The following is a 24,255-nucleotide window of genomic DNA, read 5'->3' on the forward strand; positions in this document are numbered from 1 at the left end:
TGATGTGACCTGGACCCTGAGCCCTCTTGTTGGATAGGCCACAAGATAAAGATGTGGTCTGAGGAGGCCTGCTGAGTCTCATAGGGTAGACTCTTCTTTGGGCCATGAGTGAAACCAATGAGATTGGGGGTCTAAGTGATTGTGCTGGAGGTGGGTTGCAGAACTTGAATTCAGAATAAAGTATGTTGTGAAGTTCTAAAGGTAATGTCACCCTGGCCAAGGAGCAGTCTGGTAAACTGTCTTTTCCTGTCACATAATAGTACATTTCTTTGGTGACCAGAATGTTTATGTCTCTCTCTCTCTCTCTCTTTCTCTCTCTCTCTCTTTATATATATATATAGATATAGATATATATATAGATATAGATATAGATAATATAGATCTATATATATAGATATATAGATATATATATCTATATCTATATATATAGATATATAGATATATCTATATATATCTATATATATCTATATCTATATATATATTTCTATATATATGTATATATATGTATATATATATGTATACATGTATACATGTATATGTATATATATGTATATATATGTATACATATATATATCTTAAACATTATATATATATATATATATTTTTTATATATATACACCCTTCCCCATGTGATGCTGTGGAAACATTACAGAAGACTGAGGCTGGTCCCCCATTTTTCTTTTTGTAGATTTATCATAGATCATCTTCTTTTGGTTTATATACACTTACGTTAGACAGTCCATAAAATTAATTGACTAAGTTTGCACTTTCTTAAATATAATTATGTCATACTCTTGTCTTTTGTGTAAACTGGATTGGATTTGGGCAATTAAAAAAAAACTTTCGCCAATCAAATATAGATGAATATTTCCTGGGGATGATTTTTACTTAGGACTGATCTCATCCATCATTTAAAATTGTGCTTTCAGGGATGCCTGGGTGGCTCAGTCGGTTAAGTGTCTGACTTCAGCTCAGGTCATGATCTCCTGGTTTGTGAATTTGAGTCCCACATCCAGCTGTCTGCTGTCAGCGTAGAGCCTACTTCAGATCCTTTGTCCCCACTACCCCCGCCCCTTCCCTGCTCGCTCGTTCTCTCTCTTTCTCTCAAAATAAATAAATAAATAAACTTTAAAAAATTGTGCTTTCAATGTTTCAATTGTTCATAGTTCATTACGAAGGTGAACTTTACTTTTAGATTACCCTGTTTTTACCTTTGCTAAAATTACTCAATGAATAAGGATAATAATAATAATAGCATAACAACAATAACGATGATAGAATATACCCTTCATTTGGTACTGGACTCAGTTTTATGAATGAGACAGAAACAGGGCTGGGAAACAGTGGCTTGGACCATAGCAGTGGGTAAGGTGGGTAAAATGGCAAACAGGAAAAATTGTGTTCAGGAAACTGGAAACAGATGGGGGATTCTGATAGCTAAGCAAGGGCCATTGATTTGTAATTTTATGTAAGCTTAATTAAACTTGCAAAAGAGGGGGGAGGAATAGCTGAGCTCTTACAAAGGTGCTATATTGTATAGTTCTATTATGAGGAGTCCCTTAGTTATCTGAATTGCTTGGAACCAGTATTGTGTCAATAAATGAATGGATGGTCTGCATTTGCCGGTCACATCCCTATACCATCCCCACCCCAGTCCCACCCTTTCTCTTTTTGTTTTAAAGATCCAGGAATTCTTTCCCTGACAACTTTTTCTTCTCCCCATATGGGTCCTGGATTTAGAGTTGATACGTTTTCCCAAATTCTGTAACCTCCAGTTCAGCACAGTTTCTAAGGTTTACCCTATTTGTTTTCTCCAGGATGTGACTCACAAGGGAAAAAACCTGAAATGAAGTCAATCCTATTAAGAAAGCACATCTAAATGGAGCTATGAGTCCACTAGAGAAGTGGGGCTTATGCAAGGCCATCTGGGCACAGAACATTAACGTTAAATATAGTTCATTCCTGGGGCACCTGGGTAGCTTAGACTGTTAAGTGTCTGATTTTCGCTCAGTTCATGATCTCACAGTTGGTGAGTTTGAGCCCTGCATCGCGCTCGGTGCTGACAGCTCAGAGCCTGGAGCCTGTTTTGGATTCTGTGTCTTCTCTGCCCCTCTTCCACTTGTACTTTGTGTGTCTCTCTCTCCCTCTCTCAAAAATAAATAAATATAAAAAATTTTTTAAATAATAAATATAGTTCATTGCCAAACTGCAATATACTGCTTCTTGCAGCCCCAGATGGAAAGCTGCAATTCAACAGGAATTAGACTCTTTTAGCCAATTATAATTTTGCAAAACAATTTATGTAAGCCATCTTGGAATGCTCTTTTTTGCCATTAGAGACCCACTGCTTTTACCCATCAGCAGAGCACAATTTGGATTTTCTCCCAATATGTGTCTCCCAAATTGCAATTCTTAAGTCCCCAAATAAATTTTTGTTTGCCTTGCAGCTTCACTGCAAATTTTGTTTGACATTACATGATGTCAGAAGTGGGACCGGAGAGCATCTCATCTCCCTCCTCTGGCTCTCTCATAGATTCAAATGAGGTACTTAAAGAGTCCGTTGTGCCCTGTCATCTCCCCAGTGGTCCCAGTCAGAGTCTGATAAGTCTTCTTGTAATCCAAATTTCCCAGTCTGAGGTTCTGCTTTGAGTGTCCTCTGTTGCCACTTTTGTTCTCAGAACTTCACTTCCTGTCTGTTGCCCTGGTGAGTACTTAGTTCCTCTTGAAAATGCAGTTTGCTTTTTGAGAAATAGGCTGCTGGGCAGCCTTCTTCTGGAAATCCTACTGGTTTTATGTATAAGAATTATGGGCCCTCATCCTGCAAATTCCTGTCTCTCTGAACAATGATTACCTGGGATGATTTAAAATTTAATTGGCCAACCTGGGGCTCTTTCAAAATTCCTATGTTAGTTTATATGTGCAATCAATTAGAGAAAGAAAGAATAGAAGACTAAATAATCCATATGAGGAATTTGTTTGTGAAAGAGAGAGAGTGAGCAGGGGAGAGGGGCAGAGGAAGAGAGAGAGAGAGAGAGAGAGAGAGAGAGAGAGAGAGAGAGAGAGTCAGAAGCAGGTTCCACACTCAGTGAGGAACCTGATGTGGAACTTGATCCCATGACCCTGGGATCATGACCTGAACTGAAATCAAGAGTCGGGTGCTCAACCGAATGGAGCCACCAAGGTGCCCCATGGGAAGCTTATTTTAATTATCATTTCAAGTCTTCAAAATGTGTTCATGACTCAAAAATTGCTTCCTTCCAGGATACTAATTCTAAACTAAGGCAAATTCTGAATTGTCTCAGAGACTTACTAAACTCGAAGAGTCTTCTGCTGCTCCATCACTCCCTCCATTTGCTCCCCACTGCCTATCTGTCCACCATCCCTCTCTCATTTTCTTGCTGAACTTCCTTTCTATGATTATCTAGAGACTTCTCAGGACCCACCCCTACCTGTAGCATCTTTTATAGTTAAGCCAGGAGATGATATTTTAGGATCCCAGTTCTCTCGTTCTCCTTGGAGTAAAGCTGAACTATGAGCTATTACCAAGGAGTTTCCTAACCCTAGAGAAAACCCTATTGGGTTTGCTAGACAATTCTTGATTGTAGTCCAAATTTATAAGCCAGGATTCTCTGATCTTTATCAGCTCATTCTCATGTTAGTAGATGAAAGACTTGCTAGAGAATGGATGCAAAAAGGAGTATGGACAGATCTTTTATTGGATTTCCCCACAAAAAGGCTGTAGACATGAAAGAAGCCTCAAAATTAGCTAAAAGACTCCACAAAGAGATTCTTGATGGTTTTCCCCATACTATTGACCTGGAAAAAAATCCAAAAAAATGTGTCCAAAGATCGACCTGGAAAAAAATCCAAAAAATGTGTCCAAAGATCTGATGAATGGGTTTTGTATGATTTTGAAAGATGTGAGAAAATTTTTAAGCAATTATCTGGCATTGAAAAAGTTGACCATCACACCTCCACCTTGTTAAATTGTGCTTTTATTGAAGGTTTGCAAGATGAACCTGCAATTCAGATTTAAAATTTTTTAATTAATTAATTAATTTTTCAAAACCTGCAACTTAAACAAACAAAAACAAAAACCACCCCTGCAACTTAACTGGGCTACTATGAAACTCCATGACCTAGTTAATTACTGCTGGGCAGCTCTCCAAAGCTATTCAAAAAGACACAAAAAAGAAACCCACACAAGCCCTAAATACTCAAGTATAAGCAACCCAAATTAGGAACATGCAATTACAACAATTGACACACATCTTTTTTCCAAAAAAAGGAAATATTTTTAAATTTTAACCTGATGAAAAATTTCAAGACGATTTCTTGGTTACTGTCCCTGTGTTATCTTTTTTTTTTTTTAAGATTTTTTTTTTTTTTTTTTTAATGTTTAGGTAATCTCTACACTCAACGTGGGGCTCAAACTCACAACCCTGAGATCAAGAGTTGCATGCTCCATGGACTGAGTCAGCCAGGCATCCCCTGTCCCTGTGTTCTTTAATAACATAGCTCATACACCCATCTGTCTCCAAGATTCTATCCATGAGAAACTTTGGGCAAAAAAAATGCCACTGATAGAGGCCACATCCACTCTGCACCACCTATAAAAATTCTAGTGGATGAAAGAAATCCTCTGACAAATATTTACCAACATCCATTTTTAAAAATGTTTTTATTTATTTATTTTTGAAGGAGAGACAGACAGAGCATGAGCGGGGGAGGAGCAGAGAGAGAGGGAGACACAGAATCCAAAGGAGGCTCCAGGCTCTAAGCTGTCAGCACAGAACCTGACGTGGGGCTCAAACTCACAAACTGTGAGATCATGACCCGAGCTGAAGTCAGACACTTAACCGACTGAGCCACCCAGGTGCCCCTGCCAACATCCATTATATACAGAGGCTGTTCAAGGAATCAAGCCCATAATTGAGGAATATATTAAATAAGGCCAAAAAAATTTTTTTAAAAACACACACAAAGCCTAACTGTTCAATATACAAGCCCTTGTAATATTCCCTTCCTTCCTGTACAAAAATCCCATGGAAGAGAATGGAGGTTTGTTCAGGAGTTAAGAGTTATCAACAATATCGTTATTCTTCAGCACCCAGTTGTGCCAAATCTTCATACTCTACTTTCAGTCTTATCTCCAGAAAGCACAACCTTCACTGTCATAGATCTTTGTACCGACCCTGAAAGCCAATACCTGTTTGCCTTTACATGGGAAAATCAACAATTTACCTGGACTGTTATGCCTCAGGGCTATACCAAAAGCCCTACCTATTTTTCTCAAATTCTGAAGGCTGATTTGCTGATGTCATTTTTTTTTTCAGAATTCTTCCTTTTTGCAATATGTGTATGATCTCCTCCTCTGTTCACCCTCAGAAGAGACATCCTTGGAAGACACTGTCCATCTCCTCTGAGAATTAGCAAAAAAAAAAAAAAAAAAAAAAAGGACATAAAATGTCAAAAGAGAAACTCCAGAGTTGCAAATTCAAGTTAAATACTGGGGCATCTAATTATTGATCATGGCCTCCATCTAGATCCAGACAGGAGTCAGGGCATTTTACCCTTCCCTTGCCATAGCACAAAAAGCTCAGAGGATCGGGGGGACTAGCAGTGTAGTGTAGGAACTGGATTTCACTGTTTTTGTTTTTTTTTGCCATAGCCCAGTGTTTATACTCTTCCTAAAGCTGATCAGACTAAACTTCTCATCTGGTCAAAAAGGCTCAAGATTCCTCATTAAAGACAGCCTTCATGATTTACGTGCACTGGGTCATCTTAATTACAAGTTGCTTTTTTCCTTTTTTTCCACAAAATTATGGGAAATGCCATATGTGTACTTACTCAATGCCATGGGGATCAACATAGGCCCATAGGTTATTAGAGCCAACAATTAGATCTAGTAGCTAAGGGCCTCCCTCCTCATATGAGGCCAACAGCAGCTACTGCCAACTTGCCACAACGCATAAAAGAAAGAGTGATGGGTTCTCTACTTACCATCCACTCAGTAGAAGCTTTGCTTCACTCTCCCCACACTCAGCTCTTATCTACCAGCAGGCTAACCTCCACTGAAGGACTTTTGCTCCCCGCCCCCTCACCATGACCATTGCTTCCTGTAACACCTTAAACCCGGCCACACTTCTTCCTCTGCCAAATGATGAAACCTCTCATGACTGTTTAAGGCTGACTGATCAACTTTTAACCCCTTGGATTGATTTACAGGAAATTTATCTCAAGAATGCTGAATTAATCTGGCTTACTGACAGATCCTATTTAAAGGATAAAACCGGTCTCTATCTAGACGGTTATGTTATAATATCTAACTGAAACCACTGAAGCTAAACCCATACCAACGGCCACTTCTGTTCAGCAGGCAGAACTCTTTGCCTTAACTAGAGCCTATTTTCTAGGTAAAGATAAAGCTGCTAACATCTATTCCAATAGTACATACGCCTTTGGTGTTGCTCATGATTTTGATATGCTCTGGAAACAAAGAGGTTTCTTGACTTCTTCTGAACAGAAAATAAAAAACAGTTCTTATGTATTAGATCTATTAAATGGTATCTGGGGTGCCTGGTGGCTCAGTTGGCTGAGTGTCCAACTTCAGCTCAGGTTATAATCTCACAGCTCATGAGTTTGAGCCCCACGTTGGGCTCTGTGCTGACAGCTCAGAGCCTGGAGCCTACTTCGGATTTGGTGTCTCCCTCTCTTTCTGCCTCCCCACCCCCCAAAATAAATAAACATTACAAATTTTTTAAATGTTATTCAACTACCCAAATTTGGTGATAATTAAAATTCTAGGACACTCTATGGCAAACAGAGAAAAGCAGAGGAAGTCGTTTGCCTGATGCAGTTACTAACTCAGCAGCTTTAAGTCAGCCGTCACCTTTAATAAAGGCACTTGCAACTTCCATGTCTCCTGAATTCGCTGACAATCAAAAACATAAAATAACAGAAGCCCAACAGTTAACTGTTTGGCAAAATAGAAAGAAATGGACAGAACAAGGTTATAAATCTGACCTCAGATAAAATCAATGGATAGATCCTATCAACCCATCCTCCGATTGCCTACAGAGACATGTCCTGCAATATATACATGATTTGACACATTAGAATACTGATAAGATGGTCTCACTGGGAAGACAATACTACTAGAAGCCATCACCAAAAATCATCTCACAGGTATACCCTAGTTGTCAGATTTACCCAAAACAGAATTCTGGAAAGCCTATTCATACTTGTATGGGACATTCCCCTTTGCCTTCTGGAATTTTCACGCTATGGCAAATGGATTTCATCCTGTTGCCTCCCTCCCAAGGATATAAATATATACTAGCAATGATTTATATGTTTTCTCAGTAGGTAGGTTGAGTTCATTTCCATGTTGGAAACCCACCACCAGAGCAGCAGGCAAGACATTGTTAGAAAAGATTATTCCTACCTGGGGAGTTCCCTCTGAACTTCATAGCAATTTGGGATCTCATTTTACTAGCTGAGTAATCCAATCTATCTGCAAAATGTGGCCCATTCTGCAGCATTTCCATTGTGCTTATCAATCCCAATCTTTAGGATTGATAGAATGTATTAGTGGAACCATTAAATTAGCTAAACTAATAGAGTCTTTTAAACTGCCTTGGCCTAAAGTTCTGCAACTGGTCTTGCTTAACTTGTCCTGGAAAGAACAGATAATCTCTTATTGAACTTACTACTGGCAGGGTTATGAGGCTGGATAAAAGCATGTATCAACTAGTTTTGCTTAAAGGAAATTCCTAATGTATTGCAAGGAAATTGTTAAAGCTTTAAAGGCTAACACCCAGCTTCTTGGGGTGCCTGGGTGGCTCAGTCAGTTAAGTCTCTGACTTCCGGCTCAGGTCATGATCTCACAGTTCATAGGTTGGAGCCACACGTCGGGCTCTGTGCTGACAGCTTGGAGCCTGGAGCCTGCTTGGGATTCTGTGTCTCCCTCTCTCTCTGCCCCTCCCCTGCTAGCACTCTGTCTCTCTCTCTCAAAAATAAATACACATTAAAATTTTTTTTTAGAAAATAAAGGCTAACTCCCAGCTTCTAGAACAATCTTTACATAGCTTGCCCTGGGGAAACAAAGACATACACCATCATGACCTCCAACCTGGAGATTATGTTTGCTGAAAAAGACACCTTCATAAGGATGCTCTAAGTTCTGATGGAAGGGGACATACCAGGTATTAATTAACCAGTCCTTATGCTGCCAAGCGGAGGAAGCACTGACTCATGGATTCATATTTCTCATTTAGAAAAGGCTCCTCCTCCTAAATGGTCTTCTCTACCTACCAGAGGCAGCCAACTAAGAATTTCCAGAAAACTTAAACTTATTCCAGGTGACTCTTTGAGTCCTGGACTGGAAGCCACCAGCATCTGATGTAAACTGCTTTTGCAAGAGTCAGGACCACACCAGTGTATCAATCCTTTGTCATAGTTATTACCCACTGTTTAGCTCTTTGATTTCCCTTTACTGCTGAAAGCTCTTTGATTAAGTTATTCTAATTACATTATTGTTTGCCACTTCCCAAAACAAAACAAAACAAAATCCAGAGATGCCAGTTATTGCAATGATATATGAAGACAATTAAGCTGGTTGAAATTCTTAGATTATTGTTCCTTCTAAGAATCCTTGTGATCTTTGCTCTTTCACACAAAGTTGGGATTCTCCACTGGTGGTAAAATCCCTCCTTTGGTTAAAAACCCATTCTACTACTATAGTATCTTCTTACTCTTAAATTGGTGCTGCTATTATCCTCCTTTAGTTTCTTTTCCTTTATTTCATTTAAATAAATTATTTTCCTGACTTGATGCCTCCTCCCTGTTTTGTCACAGAGGAAAAACAGTCACACAAATATCCCAGAGTTTAGCACAGGCAGGAAATCTTTCTGACTGTTGGATCTGCCACCATCAGGCCACTATAGGCTATGGAGGATACAGTGCCCCTTTGGTCATCCCTGTTTACAACCTCTCTTTTCTCTCCAATGTCACCATAAATCAGACAGCCCCTTTTGACCTTACTTACCATGTTAAAATAGCCTTACCTCCTTCGAAAGGGAAGCTCTCCTTGCTTTACCTACCCTAATCCCTGCCCAAGAACTGACCTGGGCAACATTTCCCATGGATAGTCACCCTCCAATCTCGTTCTAAACTTCATCAAGAATTACCTGCCAGGGGTGCCTGGGTGGAACGGTCGGTTAAGCAACTGACTCTTGACCAAGTCGTGATCTCACGGTTTGGTTTGTGAGTTGGAGCTCCAGTCCAGCTTCGTGCTGATGGCAAGGAGCCGGCTTGGGATTCTGTCTCTCCTTATCTCTGCCCTCCCCCGCTTGTGCTCTCTTTCTCTTTCTCAAAATAAAGATTTTATTTTTTATCTTAAAAATAAATAAACTTAAAAAAAAAAAGATTAAAAAAAGAAAAGAATTATCTGCCACTAGCCCTTGCCTCATAAAAACACATTGGAGCCTGACTAGTTTTCCAACAGACTCTTCTGGCTGTAAGACCCTCTTTTGTACAAGGGTCTTTCAACTACGCTATGATATCAAAAGAAGCATTTATCTGGCTGCTTGAATAAAACAGACCCCTGGTTTTCTCCTGTCTTACCCTCCATACCTACAAATGAGTCTGTTGATAATCAGACTTAAAAAGGAATATTTTGCACTCCCACAGAATATATTTTTGCCCGTGCCTATAAGTGACAACCTTGGACATTTACCTGCCTAGACAGTCAGAAAAGAACGGGACAATATCTCCTAGGTTATTCAATTTCTCCCTTCACTATACTTCAATTGGTCACAGGGATCTTTCCTGCCCTAAACACTTACCATAGAAACAAGAGAGTTCTATCCATTATAAATGACTACCCAGATGACAACTCCTCCAAATAGGAAGACAATGGCTACACACATTCTCAGGACTGTGACCTCCCACAGGGTACAACCCTAATGAAAGAATGGATTTGGGGATCCATTTGGGGATCCTTTTTTGGAATCCTTTTTCCTGGCGGGATCTGCTGCAAATGAGGCCATGGTTAAGAATCTGCCCTAGACTGTTAACAGAATAACCAGATCTGGTGGGGTGGGGGGTGCTGGGTGGCTCAGTTGGTTAAGCATCCAACTCTTGATCTCAGCTCAGGTCTTGATCTAGGGTTGTGACCCCCGCTGGGCTTGGAGCCTACTTTAAAAAGAAAAAAAAAAAAGAATAGCCTGATCCACTGCTAGGGCCATTAGAGCTCAGTGGTCTCTAGATTCCCTTGCCTGAGTTGTACAAGACAACAGAAGAGATTTGGATTACTTCCTGGCTGTTGACTGAGTCTGTGCCATCACTAATACTTCCTGCTGCGCAACTAGATTAACACCTCATAGCAGGCTGAATTGGAAACTTAAACTGGCCATCATTAAAAGGAGTTTCTTTCAACCCTCTAACTCAGTTTAATTTTAAGTTTTCAGACCTTTTCAGTTGACTCCCCACAGGACTCCCCTTCTAAGATCTGGATTACAAATAATCATACTTATTATTGTTCTTATGTGTTCCTTTTTAATTATAATTACATTACTGATGCTTTGTATGTCTCACTGTTGTTTGACCATCTAAAATGTCAAAATTATGGACACACTAAGGCTTAAAATAAAATGATCAACCATGGCTATCCATTGGCAACCCCTGAAGACAAGTCAACTATCAACTTCATGGACTTTTAAGATGAGGACAATGCTTCCTGAAAACCTCTTTGTTGCTGTGACTGTATGGTCTCAGTGACATTCTTTATAACATTTCATTTTCCCTCCTCTGTGGGACATGACCTTCTAGGAATGAACCTTCCTAGATAAGTAGACAACAGATGATCCAATGGTTGATCATTAATGCTTTCCAAGGAAAGATCTTGGTCAAAAGGGAAAAACATGAAAAGAAAAAATTGAAATGGAATCACTGCTGTCAGGAAAAATGGAGCCAGAAGGCCATTAGGGAAGTGGGGCTTATGCAAGTCCACCTCTGCAGGGAACATGAACTTTAAGTATAGTTCACTGCCAAACTGCAACATCTTGGCTTCCTGCAGTCCCAGAAAGCAAGCTGGAAATTTAACAGAAATTAGACTGTTTTAGCTAATCATTGTAAGTTACGTCATATGTAAGTCTTCTTGGAATCCCCCCTCTGCACCCCCCCCTTTTTTTTTTTTTTTGGCCTTTAAAGACCCTCTGCTTTTTCCCCCGTCAGTGGAGCACTATTTGGTTTTCCTCCCAAATCTGAGTCTTCCAAATTGCAGTTCCTAGGACTGCAAAAAAAATTTGCCGCCTCGATGCAAATTTTGTTTGACACATCTCAGACACAGGCTCATTTAATTTTATTCTGGAGTTGCAGGATACAAGGTTTAAATTTTTCTCTTTTCAAATCCCTCATGGTTTGCTCTAGACACAATCGGGAATGAGGTTCCAGATAAAAGGTTTTCGGGGCTCTCTCTTCCGGCTTCCAGCCCTCATCTCGAATAGGCTTCCGTGAGGGAAACTTCGGCCCTGAGGACGAAAGTGGGTGCAGGGATGCTTTGGTAGACGTCCCCAGGGAGTAGGGTGCGGCGCGAGTCAGGTTCCAGCTCTGCAAAGAATGCAGATTAAGTTGTTAGCCTAGCCTCGGGCGATTGAATCTGGGTGTGTCGCCATGGAGATGGGGGCCGGCCTGCGTGTTCGGCTGCTATTGGCTGGGGACTCCAGGCTGGGATATAAGCCAGCTGCGAGTAACAGTACACTCACTGTATACACCGCACCCGGCGAGGACAGCTCAGCGCAGGGCGGCGCAGCTCAGCAGACCGGATCCGAGCGGAGAAGGGCGGGCTTCTCGAGAGGGCGGCGGTGGCACCATGGAGAACGGGTGAGACGAGCACCAGGCCCGGGGAACCCGGGAAGGGGAATGGCTGTCACTGAGACCTGGAAGCCCGGCACCTGGGCCCCGAGAGGGCCAGGAGAGAGAGCGAATGCTCTGGAGATGTAGAGACCCCTGGCGGGGGAGCCCGTGTCGCGGCAGGGCGGCAGAGCAGTGAGGCGGCCAGCGACAGCCGGGGCGCACGCGGGAATCGGGTAGTGATGGCCCCACCGGAGCAGGAAGGGGACACGGTGTGGTACCGTGCACTCTACTTGGGAAAGGGGGCGGGTGTGTTTATGTGCGTGTGCGCCGGCACTGAGGTGCAAGTTGTAGAGGAAGCGTACTCTCTCCCCCAGCCACCCCGACCGGCATACCGGGAAGAGGTCAACCCACCCCTTGTGCTTTTCACTCCCTTTGCAGAGTCTAGGTAAAGCTGCGAGGTTCTTTTGGTGTCCGTATCTGGAGTTCCTCCTTCAGAGGAGAGATGTCTGAAGTTCTCTCAACACCTTTCTTCCCACCAAATTGGAGATCCAATTAAAATAAGTTGGGGACTGGGCAGCTGGCTGTGATTCTTGATAGGGTATGTGACTCTTGATCTCAGAGTCGTGAGTTCAAGCCTCACGTTGGGCGTGGAGCCTACTTACAATTTAAAAGAAAAATTTATTTTTTTTATTTAGGAAAAATTTTTTGATGTTTATTTTGGAGAGAAACGTAACGTGAGCGGGGGAGGGGCAGAAAGAGGGAGACACAGAATCCGAAGCAGGCTCCAGGATCGGAGCTCAGAGCTATCAGCACAGAGCCCCACGCGGAGGAGGGGCAGAGAGAGGGAGACACAAACTCTCAAGCAGCCTCCAGGCTCTGAGCTGTCAGCACAGAGACCAGCACGGGGCTCGAACTCATGAACCGCGAGATCATGACCTGTGCGGAAGTCCCACGCTTAACCCACTGAGCCACCCAGGCGCCCCTAAAAGAAAAGTTTTAGGGGCACCTGGATGGCTCAGTTGGTTGGGTGTCCGACTTCGGCTGAGGTCATGATCTCACAGTTCGTAGGTTGGAGCCACACGTCGGGATCTGTGCTGACAGCTCAGAGCCTGGAGCCTGCTTTGGATTCTGTGTCTCCTCTTTCTCTGCCCCTCCCCTGCTCACGCTCTGTCTGTCTCTCTCTCTCTCTCTTTCAAAAATAAATAAGCATTAAAAAAAATTAAAAAAAAAAAAGAAAAAGAAACATTTTAAATAAGTTGGGGATGAAGTCTCCAAGGAGAGAAGGAAATCCTTATTAATTGGACCGAACAATAGACTCTGCCCTTTCCTCTTACCTCCCACCTCTGAAAATTCTTCTGTCTGCTTTGGCCCCAGAAATCCGAGTCCAAGTCACCAGAATCAGGGACCACAGTGGCTTTTGGATGCACAGGGATCCAGGGTGTTCTTGGGGGAACTGATGGCCCATTGAAGAAGTCCTATAAGTCGTTGCTAGATATGCTAGGTGGCCAGGGCTTCATACTTCTTTCATTTTTTTTTTTTTTTTTTTGCACCTCTTGGGGATGCTATTTGATTAACTTTTAATCATTTCATTGCTTCTCTCTCCATCATCCTGTGGCTCCATCTCCCCTGTCCCTTACCCAGCTACTTCCCTGAGGGTAGCCTGTTGTAGAGTCATCTGGTTTCAAAGGCTCTGCTTTTGAAGAGAAGGATTTCCTTTGGAGGCTTGGTTAACTGTGTTCAGCTCTGTCATACCTCAGTTCCACTTGTCCCCCACTTCAACATTTCATTTTTCCAGATAGGGGTTTGAGAATTGGCCTGGAATTGTGAGAAAAATTCTGGGTTGGTTCTTGGGGATGTATGGGCGCGGTAAGTGTATGTGGTTAAGATGTATGGGTATGGCAAGTGTATGTGGTTAGGTCTCTGAAGGGCAAAGAACCTTGGTGAAGAGAAGGGAGATGGGAGAGGGCAGGGAGGAGAACAAAGGCAGGGAGGAAGATTCAAGTGCTTTGGACTCAAACCCTGACACAATGGAGTCTTAACTGGTAAGGTTTTGGAACTTACTGATAAGTTTTTAATTAATTTTAAAACTGTACCTATAAGACAGGTGGGGTCAAGACAGGTGCTGCCAATTACTTCCTTTTTACCCAAGGAAAGAATTTGAAACACATTTATTTGCTTAAAAAGACAGAATTGATGGGGCGCCTGGGTGGCGCAGTCGGTTAAGCGTCCGACTTCAGCCAGGTCACGATCTCGTGGTCCGTGAGTTCGAGCCCCGCGTCAGGCTCTGGGCTGATGGCTCGGAGCCTGGAGCCTGTTTCGGATTCTGTGTCTCCCTCTCTCTCTGCCCCTCCCCCGTTCATGCTCTGTCTCTCTGTCTCAAAAATAAATAAACATTAAAAAAAAAAAAAAAAAAAGACAGAATTGAGACTAGAACCCAGGTTGAGTTCTGCCTTCCTCTTGACCAGAAATAAGTAAGCCTGGTTTTTGAATGAGAATTACCTAGGACACTATTGTGGATCCCCAGAATTATGGATCTCTAGGATTGGGCTCCAGAATTTGTATTTTCTTTCTTTCTTTAAAAAAATTTTTTTTAATGTTTATTTTTGACAGAGAGAGAGACAGACAGAACATGAGCAGGGGAGGGGCAGAGAGAGAGGGAGACGCAGAATCTGAAACAGGCTCCAGGCTCTGAGCTGTCAGCATAGAGCCCAACGGGGGCTGGAACTCACAGACCACGAGATCATGACATGAGCCGAAGTCGGACGCTCAACCGACTGAGCCACCCGGGCGCCCCTAGAATTTGTATTTTCAAGCATATGCTGAAATAGTTCTGTTTCAGCCACTGACCACCAAAATTGTGGACTACTCCATCTGCTTTTTTGTGCTTGTCTAGTCACTGGTCTTGAATTACTGCTTGCAATTTCATTTGACAGGATCTGTATTTTATTGGTCTGGGTATCCCAGAATAGGGATCTGGGGGAACTAACTGGCACATAGATTTCTACTTTGGAGTGTTCCCATTGACTTTTTTTTTTGTTGTTGTTGTTGTCAACCAATAAAAGTGTCTGAGGGAGGAATTGGAGGGCAAGGGTCCAAAAGGAAATTGGGTTTATCCCTGCCCTCAGGGTAGTGTTAATCACATTTTGAGTGTCCTTACTGATAAGTAGGGTAGGAGGATTATATTGGGTTTGTCACTGCCCTAAGGAAGGTCTTAATACCATTTTGAATATACTCTTTAGCCTTCATCCTCAAATCCAGCCCTTTCACTTCTTTGATTCGATTATTTCCCTGTACTTCTATGTAGACTTATCATCCCTTCCTCTCTAAATCTTTGTCATAAAGAGAGATAATTAAACCTGCTAGTGGTAGCAAAACTGAAGTTAGGGTTGGGGGTGGAAACATAGGCACCATTAACTTTTGCCAGGCTATAGAATGAGGAGGGACTTTCCCATCAGACTTTCAGTGGGTCTGATTCAGAAAGTGGGTCTGATTCAGAAAGAGGAGTGGGTGGGTGGATGAGCTTAGTGTGGACCCTGCTGAGAGAGGATCCTCCCTTCTGGGGCAGCTCTTTGGCCCCTTCTGTGTCCCTTCCCACCCCAGCACTCCTAGCAGCCTTTCTGCACTGAAGGTCATTAGTCTATGATGCCCTTGGGAGGGGAGCAAAACTTAACTTTCATTTTCCTTTTTCCTAGATTTACATATGAAGATTATCAGAACACTGCAAAATGGCTTCTGTGCCGCACCAACCACCGACCTCAAGTGGCAGTGATCTGTGGTTCTGGGTTAGGAAATCTGGTCAATAAATTAACTGAGGCCGAGAGCTTTGACTACAGTGAGATACCAAACTTTTCCCAAAGTACAGGTACTGGCAAGGGGGGGTGAGGGATTGAACTGAGGGATACTGATGGGATTCTGATGAGAAGGTCTGCTTTCATCAGGCCTGCACCTGATTATCCTGTATAGCATTTGACTAAAGACAACTTGTTTGGGGCGCCTGGGTGGCGCAGTCGGTTAAGCGTCCGACTTCAGCCAGGTCACGATCTCGCGGTCCGTGAGTTCGAGCCCCGCGTCAGGCTCTGGGCTGATGGCTCGGAGCCTGGAGCCTGTTTCCGATCCTGTGTCTCCCTCTCTCTCTACCCCTCCCCCGTTCATGCTCTGTCTCTCTCTGTCCCAAAAAATAAATAAACATTGAAAAAAAAATTAAAAAAAAAGACAACTTGTTTAAGAGAGGGAAAAAGACCACTATGAATCAGAATGACTTTAGAAGGAAACTCCCCCAGTAGAAATTTCATAATAGATTGGGCATGTGTGTGGCAATGATACCATATGATGACATATTTCCTATTCTTTAATGATCCAGAGCCCCTTAAAGCTTTACAGCACCTCACTCACACTCTCCTCCCCCATCCACACCAGGGTACCCACCACTTGCACATATCCCTCCCATTTCTTTCAGTCTGCAGGTTAAATGGACAAAGTAGTGCCTATAACTTCCCGGGACAAAGTCAGGCGACCCCTGTCCTATGTCTTCCTGCCATTCCCAATCTCCCCAGCTCTAGCTCTTGTCCCATGATAAGGCACTCACTGGTGCGCAGCAACAAATGAACACTGCCATGTTCTTGCAGACAAAATACACAGATAACACATGAACACACAAGACCTGATTCACACTGACCCTTTGAAGGAGGGAAGGAAGCAGGTGTTACCTGTGCACTGTGGAGCAATGATGGATCTGAGGGTAGCATATCCAGCATCCTAATAGCTGCCAGAAAACTCTAAAGCTGTGGTTTAGAAAAGAGCCAGGTGTGGGGTACCTGGCTGGCTCAGTGGGTAAAGCATGCAACTCTTGGTCTCAGGTCATGAGTTCGAGTCCCATTTTGGGGGTAGCCTTTATTTAAAAAAAAAAAAGGGAAAGGCCATGCCTTAAACTTCATGAGTAAGGAAAATAACAATTCAGGGTGACACCTGAATCTTCCCAGTTAATGTGAGATGGATTTTTGAGCAAGTAAAGGTTGCCCCTAATGTGACTCACCTACTTTGTGAGATGTCTGAGAGTCACGATCTGTCCATCCCCTTTTAATACTGAAAAAGTAGACTGGTATGAAAGAAAAATGAGGCTGAGAAGGTGCTTGTTTCCTATAAGTGATAACTTGGATTAACCCTGAGGGTTTATGGGTCCACTGTGGGCAACTCCTGGAGTGGCCCTGCACTTTCCTTCACTACTCTCCACTTCCCTTCACTATTAGCCATGTTGGCTGAATCTTTTTTTTTATATATAATTTTTTTAATGTTTATTATTTTTGAGAGAGAGAGAGACAAAGCACAAGTGGGGGAAGGGCAGAGAGAGGGGGAGACCCAGAATCCCCAGCAAGCTCCAGGCTCTGAGCTGTCAGCACAGAGTCCTTGTGGGGCTTGAACCCACAAACTGAGATCATATCCTGAGCCGAAGTCGGGCACTTAACCGAGACCCCCAGGCGTCCCTTTCTTTTTTTTTTTTTAAGTTATTTTGAGAGAGCAGGGGAGGGGTAGAGAGGGAGAGAGACTCTCAAGCAGGCTCTGATACGCTCAGCGAGGAGCCTGACTCAGGGCTGGATCCCAGGACCTGTGACAACATGACCTGAGCCAAAATCAAGAGTCAGATGCCTAACTCATTGAGCCACCCAGGCACCTCCGCCACTGCCCCCCACCCCTCCCATGTTGGCTGAATCTTCTAAATTTACTGACATTTTCTAATGGCCTGTGAAACTGTTTTCACCTATGATTCATGAACGTTAGGTTAACAACCTTAGCCAGTTCTCTGGAAAAAAGGGGTGGGAGGGACCAAGTAAATTAAGGAGAAGGGTAGTTTATTTGGTTTACTTATTAATTCTCAGATAACTAACTTCCCATGATTTATTAATTTTATAAATTTCTACCTTCTGTCCTCTTTTCCCCAGAGAGTTAAGACTTTGCACATATATTTTTCCAAACCCGTTGGAGCAAGATTGGAAGACCAAAGCAGGGAGGTGGGGGTGGGGGTTGGGTAAAGAAATATTAAACTGAGAGGGAGGGCAAAGGGCAAAAAGTTTCCTAAGGGAAAGAGCAATGACATTGACCCCACCTGCCACTCCTTCCCACTGAGAAGGGCACTGCAGTAAGTGATTAGTGGATTAATTTTTAAACTTTATTAGACTATTTTTTTTTTAAATTTTTTTTTTCAACGTTTTATTTTATTTTTTTTGGGACAGAGAGAGACAGAGCATGAACGGGGGAGGGGCAGAGAGAGAGGGAGACACAGAATCGGAAACAGGCTCCGGGCTCCGAGCCATCAGCCCAGAGCCCGACGCGGGGCTCGAACTCACGGACTGCGAGATCGTGACCTGGCTGAAGTCGGACGCTTAACCGACTGCGCCACCCAGGCGCCCCTATTAGCCTATTTTTTATACTCAGGTTTTCCTAACTCTGCCACCTCTGCTCTATTACTGGAATTTTTTTTTTTAAATAAGCTCTTTTGTCTCTGACTCTCCCTGAACTCTTCCTCTTGATTTTGGTCCCTCTCTCTCGGACCACCCATTCCCTAGGGGATAGGTTGGCTGCCTCCATTAGAGGAGAAATGCTAGATAAGGGAAATGGTAATAATGGTTATTATGTCTGTGTGTGGAGTTATTTTTGCATTCCCACACCCCTGCAGGGCCCATTTGGGCTATGTATTACCACAGGACTGTTTTGTGGGTCATAATGGAGAAGGCTTGTAGGGGTCCAAACTCAGCCCCTCCCCCTGTTGTTCAGTAACCTCTTCAGGACCCTCATATACTATGAACTCCCTTTCAAGAGTGAGGAGGCACATGGTTTAGTTAGGGTAATAAATATGGAGACATATTTGGAGAATTTAAAAATTTTTGGAAAAGTCTATAAGGACTGCATTTGCTACATTTATTATTACCCACTTTTTCTTTTTTTTTTTTTTTTTTTTTTTTTTGCTCACTTTTATTCTCTTACAATATGGCTTTCTCATTCTTTTGAAGTTTCTTAAAAAGAAAAAAACCTTTCCCTAAGGCACCTGGGTGGTTCAGTTGAGCCAACTTGATATTGGCTCAGGTCATGATCCCAGGGTTGTGGGATCGACCCCCGTGTCAGGCTCCATGCTTAGCATGGAGAATCTTTAGTTTAAGCTTAAGAGAATTTTAGCTTAAGATTTCTCTCTCTCCCTCTGTTCCCCTCCCCCACTCACACACTTTCTCTCTGTAAAAACAATTAAGGGGTGCCTGGGTGGCTCGGTTAAGCATCTGACTTCAGCTTAGGTCATGATCTCACGGTTTGTGAGTTCGAGCCCCACATTGGGCTTGGCACTGACAGCTCCGAGCCTGGAGCCTGCTTCAGAGTCTGTGTCTCCTCTACCCTTCCCCTGCTATGCTCTCTCTCTCTCTCAAAAATAAATAAACATTAAAAAAATAAAATAACAAAAAATCTTTCTTTTGATATGTGGTTCACATTGAGCATCCTTATCCCTTAGCTCTAATCTCAGGATGTACTTATATACTCATTTGTAAGCTTATGATTTGTTCCTGTCTCCACCAGACTTCAGCTTTCTGAAAGTGGAGTTAGTAATGTCATCCTTTGCTTAATTATACCCTCTCATGTTGAGCACCATGAGTTGGCTTGTACTAGGTGCTCAGTGGATATGTGTTGTATGAAAACATCATCCTGTTCTTCTTTCTTTCTATTTTGTACACAGTGCCAGGTCATGTTGGTCGACTGGTGTTTGGGTTCCTGAATGGCAGAGCCTGTGTGATGATGCAGGGCAGGTTCCACATGTATGAAGGCTACCCACTCTCAAAGGTAATTCAGGGGCATAAGCCTGGTCTGGAAGAAGGGGGAGAGAGTTCTCAGTCTCATTTTATGACCTATCTACCTGGGCTAGGTTGACTTTGGTCCCCTCCTTTCTCTTTCGTGGTGTGTATCATGCATGTCTGTGGGTAGATTGGTGAAATTTTAAAGAACTCTTTCTGATCTTTTATGTTTTGTTTGTAAGGTGACATTCCCAGTGAGGGTTTTCTACCTTCTGGGTGTGGACACCCTAGTGGTCACTAATGCAGCTGGAGGACTCAACCCCAATTTTGAGGTTGGAGATATCATGCTGATCCGCGACCACATCAACCTACCTGGTTTCTGTGGTTTGAACCCTCTCAGAGGGCCCAATGAGGATAGGTATGTATCTTGCAAAATTTTTTTTTAATAGCTGGGTACAGTTTAAGGACTTGTCTGGGGGTCAGAACTCATTATGTTCCAGTAATCTGAGATTCCAACCTGTGCCCTAGGTTCGGAGTTCGTTTCCCTGCCATGTCTGATGCCTATGACCGGGATATGAGACAGAAGGCTCACAGTGTCTGGAAACAAATGGGGGAGCAGAGAGAGCTTCAGGAAGGCACCTATGTGATGTTGGCAGGCCCCTCCTTTGAGACTGTGGCCGAGTGTCGGCTGCTGCAGAACCTGGGGGCAGATGCTGTTGGTGAGAAGGGGAACCGACTGGAGGCTTGAACAGGGAGGGATCTGGCAAAATAGGGATGGAAAGGTGTAAGATTGTAGACCTAGACCGTAAAGTGAGAGATCTGACTTAAGGGAAGATTGAGTTAAACTGACTTTAAAGGTGTTGGGGTTTGGTGTGTTATAGCATTAAACCTCCCTACCCAGCACCTAGGGCTTTAACAGCTATAATGCTAACGACCCATCCATGATTTGATGTTTCTGAAGATTGTTCTAAAAAATATAGCCGCTTTCTGTACCTCTGGCTGGAAGATGGAACCGCATCATTAGAACTGACTTCAAAATGACCACAAACAGAAATAAAGCATTGCAGTGGTAATACTTATAAGAAATGTGGAAGGTCCTCTGAAGCCCCACTCTTTTAAGCAATACAGAATAACCTAAGCTAGACAAGAAATCAGCTGTTTCTTTGGATTTTTTTTGAGATGTGGAATTGTCAATGAGGTAATGAATGGGGATGAGGGCAGAGGGTAAAGAAAAGAGTCATTTGAGGGTCCTGACAGTTGTTTTCCCTCTCTCTCCTCATCAGGCATGAGCACAGTACCAGAAGTTATAGTTGCAAGGCACTGTGGACTTCGAGTCTTTGGCTTCTCCCTCATCACTAACAAAGTCATCCAGGATTATGAAACCAAGGAGAAGGCCAATCATGAGGAAGTATTAGAGTCCGGGAAAAAAGCCGCACAGAAATTGGAACAGTTCGTCTCTATTCTTATGGCTAGTATTCCACTGCCTGGAAAAGGCAATTAACCAGCCCTGGAGTGGTCTGGCCTCTCCCTAATAGGATCCAAGTAGCTACTACCTGCTTTGGCCCCTTGCTGGGGTCATGTGCCTCTGCCCTTAAGTAGTAGGAGAAAGGAGAGGAAGATCCACCATTTCTCCCACCAGACCCTTCTGTGCTAGCTTCTCTTGCTCAGTTGTCTCAACAGTTTCCACCCCTGTTCTTCCTCAAGAGCTGGGGCCCAAGCCCTATCACACAGCCATGTATATGCCCTAGGTGTGATTTGGGCTGTTGAACTTGGCACAGGTACCTACTGCTATCTTTCTGAGATAAGATGATTTCACATTCCTGAAGACTCAGTCTGCCTCGCACAAGTCCAATACCTCTTGGACTCGAATACTATTCATATTTTGAGAATAAAAAAGATGAAATAATTTAATGTTTAGTGCATTTTGGGGTAAGGCTTGGAGCACAGGCCAAGTTTGGCATGAAAGACTGAGATCACATGTCCAGTGTGACTATCTGCTTCTGAGACGAGCCACTAAAAACTGAGATGAGGTGGTGTGTAAATGCAGGAAAGGATGAAGGAAAGCCAAAGATGAGAGATAAAGATGTCAGAAGATGAAGAAGGAAGAGCTAACACCTGGCACAAGACGGCAGCTTTCCTCAGACCAGTCTTGCCTCTGACCTTAGCCTTCTGATTGTGCTGCTCCCTGTCTATGCCCTCATGAATATCTGAACCGTCTCACTGGTCTCACTGTTCCACAGTGGCTACTTCTTAAGCCTTAACTGTTTCCTGTTGTTTTCTTTCTCCTCCCTACCCTAACTTCTGCCATAATTAAGGACAACCCAACATTCCTTCTCTGCATTCTGACAACGCTGTAGCAAATACTGAATACTAGAATATTACATCTTTCTCTGCCAGCAGCCACTCCATGCAGATTAGAGTCCTGCCAGCCCCAGGCAAACCTGTGAAGTTGACTCATACTTCACTTCTTAGAGCACTTCCTTTCCTTCCCTCCTTGTTTCCTTTCTGGGTTCTAGTCTTTTGACTTTTGCTCAGTCAGAACCTCCCTGTCACACAGCATCTAGGTGTTGCCCTTTGTTGGTTCACTGCACTATTTTTCACTTACCAGTTTGCATTCAGCTGACTGGATGGCATGTTTCAAAACCACACTACCCTCCCAGGCCTCTTTACCTTTTGATAAAAGATCTAGCTGGATGAGCCTCTAATAGTAATGGCATTTCAATAGAAATTTACAATAGAAAGCTTTTAAAACCTCTTTTAAATCCTTTGGTAACTAACCAACTTACCTGAGCCCAACACAAAAAGCATTCTGGAGTGGCCCTGTCACCACCCCCACCAGCTCTAAAACCCTACCTGGACCTTGAGACAATCTGCTAGCATCTGCCATTTGTCCATAAGCAAGCTGGTTTAGAGGAAAGTACTGTGTGTCCTTTAGATATATATGCAACTTGTTCATCTAATGAGATGGTTTATAAACATTTCTTTTAATCAAGTTATTGAATTACCTCTATAACACTCAGCTAAGAATGTTAAATTGAGAATATAACAAAGGTTCTCTTTAACCGCCCTTTAATCTTAAGATATATTTGTGAAACCATTAACTGTTACTATAAGACAGTATAGAATATTCTACACATTACATACAATGGGAGCCCAAAGGATAGACCTGTTGTATACACTGGACCTTGAGAATTGGGTTGGGTAAGGGAAGTTTCATAGAAAACTTTTGAGTTCAGTCCTAAAGGATGGAAGGCAGGAAAAGGACTTCGCACCAGGTGAGTGAAAGCACAGAGCTGTAAAATGTAGTCATGTTCCGTGGGTCATTATTACAACAGGTGTGATTAGAACAGAGGACATGCAGGGCTCTAATGAGACATGGGCAAATACTTGGAAGTTAAAGAGAGTGCATGTGGTGCTCAGCTTTCTCACCCTGATCTGGCTCTTGGTGAGATGGCTCAGGAATGAGAATGGTGCCATCTGAAAAACATGTCCCAGAGAGACTCAGGTGGAATATTTAAGCACATCTTTGGTGTTTAGACTTAGTATATGGGTTTGCCCATTTACCCTGTAAAGGGCATCATAAATTTTGTGATAGAATACTAGATTCAAGAAGAATATTCATTTGTTGTCCTCATGCAAGAGTCTAATTTTTTAGTTCTAAGTATGAAGAATAAGGCTTACTGACTTTACAGAAGTGTTTATCATTATACTCATGTTAGGACATTGAATATCTCCTGTAGTAACAAAATTGTACATTCTTTATAGGAAAACTAAGATATGACAAGGAAAGTAGCTACAGGCAAGTACTATTTAATTATAGGTAATGAGTATCCTAAATGCACTGGAATACTAGGTTCAAGGCCATATGGGCTGGAGAAAGAAAACACAAACACATTGTCTTTGATTTCTTTTTTAAAGTTTATTTTGAGAGAGAGAGAGCACAAACGGGGGGGCAGGGGGGGAGGGCAGAGAGAAGGGGGAAATCCCAAGCAGGCTTCTTACCATCAGCACAGAGCCAGGTCAGGTGTGGGACTTAAACTCATGAACTTGAGATTATGACCTGAGCCGAGATCAAGAGTAGGACGCTTAATTGACTGAGCCACCCAGGCACCCCTTTAATTTCTATTTTGAAGGCTTATTTAATGAGATAGTTTACATACAATAAAATTCACACATTTAAAGTGTGCAGCTCAATGGCTTTTAGTATTTTCACACATAAGTGCAATCATCCCCACAGTCCATTTTGGAACATTTTCATCAACTCAAAAGAAAACCTTGTACCTTTTAGTTATTCTGCTCCCAACCCTCCTGAAAACCACTAATCTCTCTGCTCTGTAAGATAGAGCTATTTTGGGCCTTCATATGAAGGGAATTGTAAATAGGATCATATGGACTTTAACTGGCTTCTTTCTCTTAGTATAATGTTTTCAAGGTTCATCCAAGTTGTAGCATGTATCAGTACTTCATTTATTTTCATAACTGAGTACTATTCCACTGTATGGATACACTACATTTTGCTTATCAAGCGTCTTCAAAGTGCCAACCAACTCAACCAAAATGAATGTACCAGTTTAGATGAGCAAGAAAATAAAAGCAAAAGTCAAGGGAGATGTGTCTGGGAGGAGGA

At 42.7% G+C, this 24,255-nt stretch overlaps 1 protein-coding gene and 1 non-coding gene across 2 annotated transcripts; both read left to right on the forward strand.

The window, feature by feature from the left end:
- The first annotated feature begins 11,753 nt into the window (after positions 1 to 11,753).
- LOC122467676 (purine nucleoside phosphorylase) lies at positions 11,754 to 21,534 on the forward strand. Its single transcript, XM_043554197.1, has 6 exons — positions 11,754 to 11,886; positions 15,552 to 15,721; positions 19,574 to 19,677; positions 19,871 to 20,046; positions 20,157 to 20,347; positions 20,912 to 21,534. The coding sequence occupies exons 1-6, from the start codon at positions 11,876 to 11,878 to the stop codon at positions 21,127 to 21,129; spliced, it is 870 nt and encodes a 289-aa protein (XP_043410132.1). The 5' UTR covers positions 11,754 to 11,875; the 3' UTR covers positions 21,130 to 21,534.
- Positions 16,778 to 16,928, forward strand: LOC122469924. Its single transcript, XR_006293786.1, has one exon. It is a non-coding gene; the product is annotated as a U12 minor spliceosomal RNA (small nuclear RNA).
- Positions 21,535 to 24,255: the final 2,721 nt, after the last annotated feature.

The sequence above is a fragment of the Prionailurus bengalensis genome, chromosome B3 (genome assembly GCF_016509475.1).
Source record: "Prionailurus bengalensis isolate Pbe53 chromosome B3, Fcat_Pben_1.1_paternal_pri, whole genome shotgun sequence".
In the NCBI taxonomy this organism is placed as follows: Eukaryota; Metazoa; Chordata; class Mammalia; order Carnivora; family Felidae; genus Prionailurus; species Prionailurus bengalensis.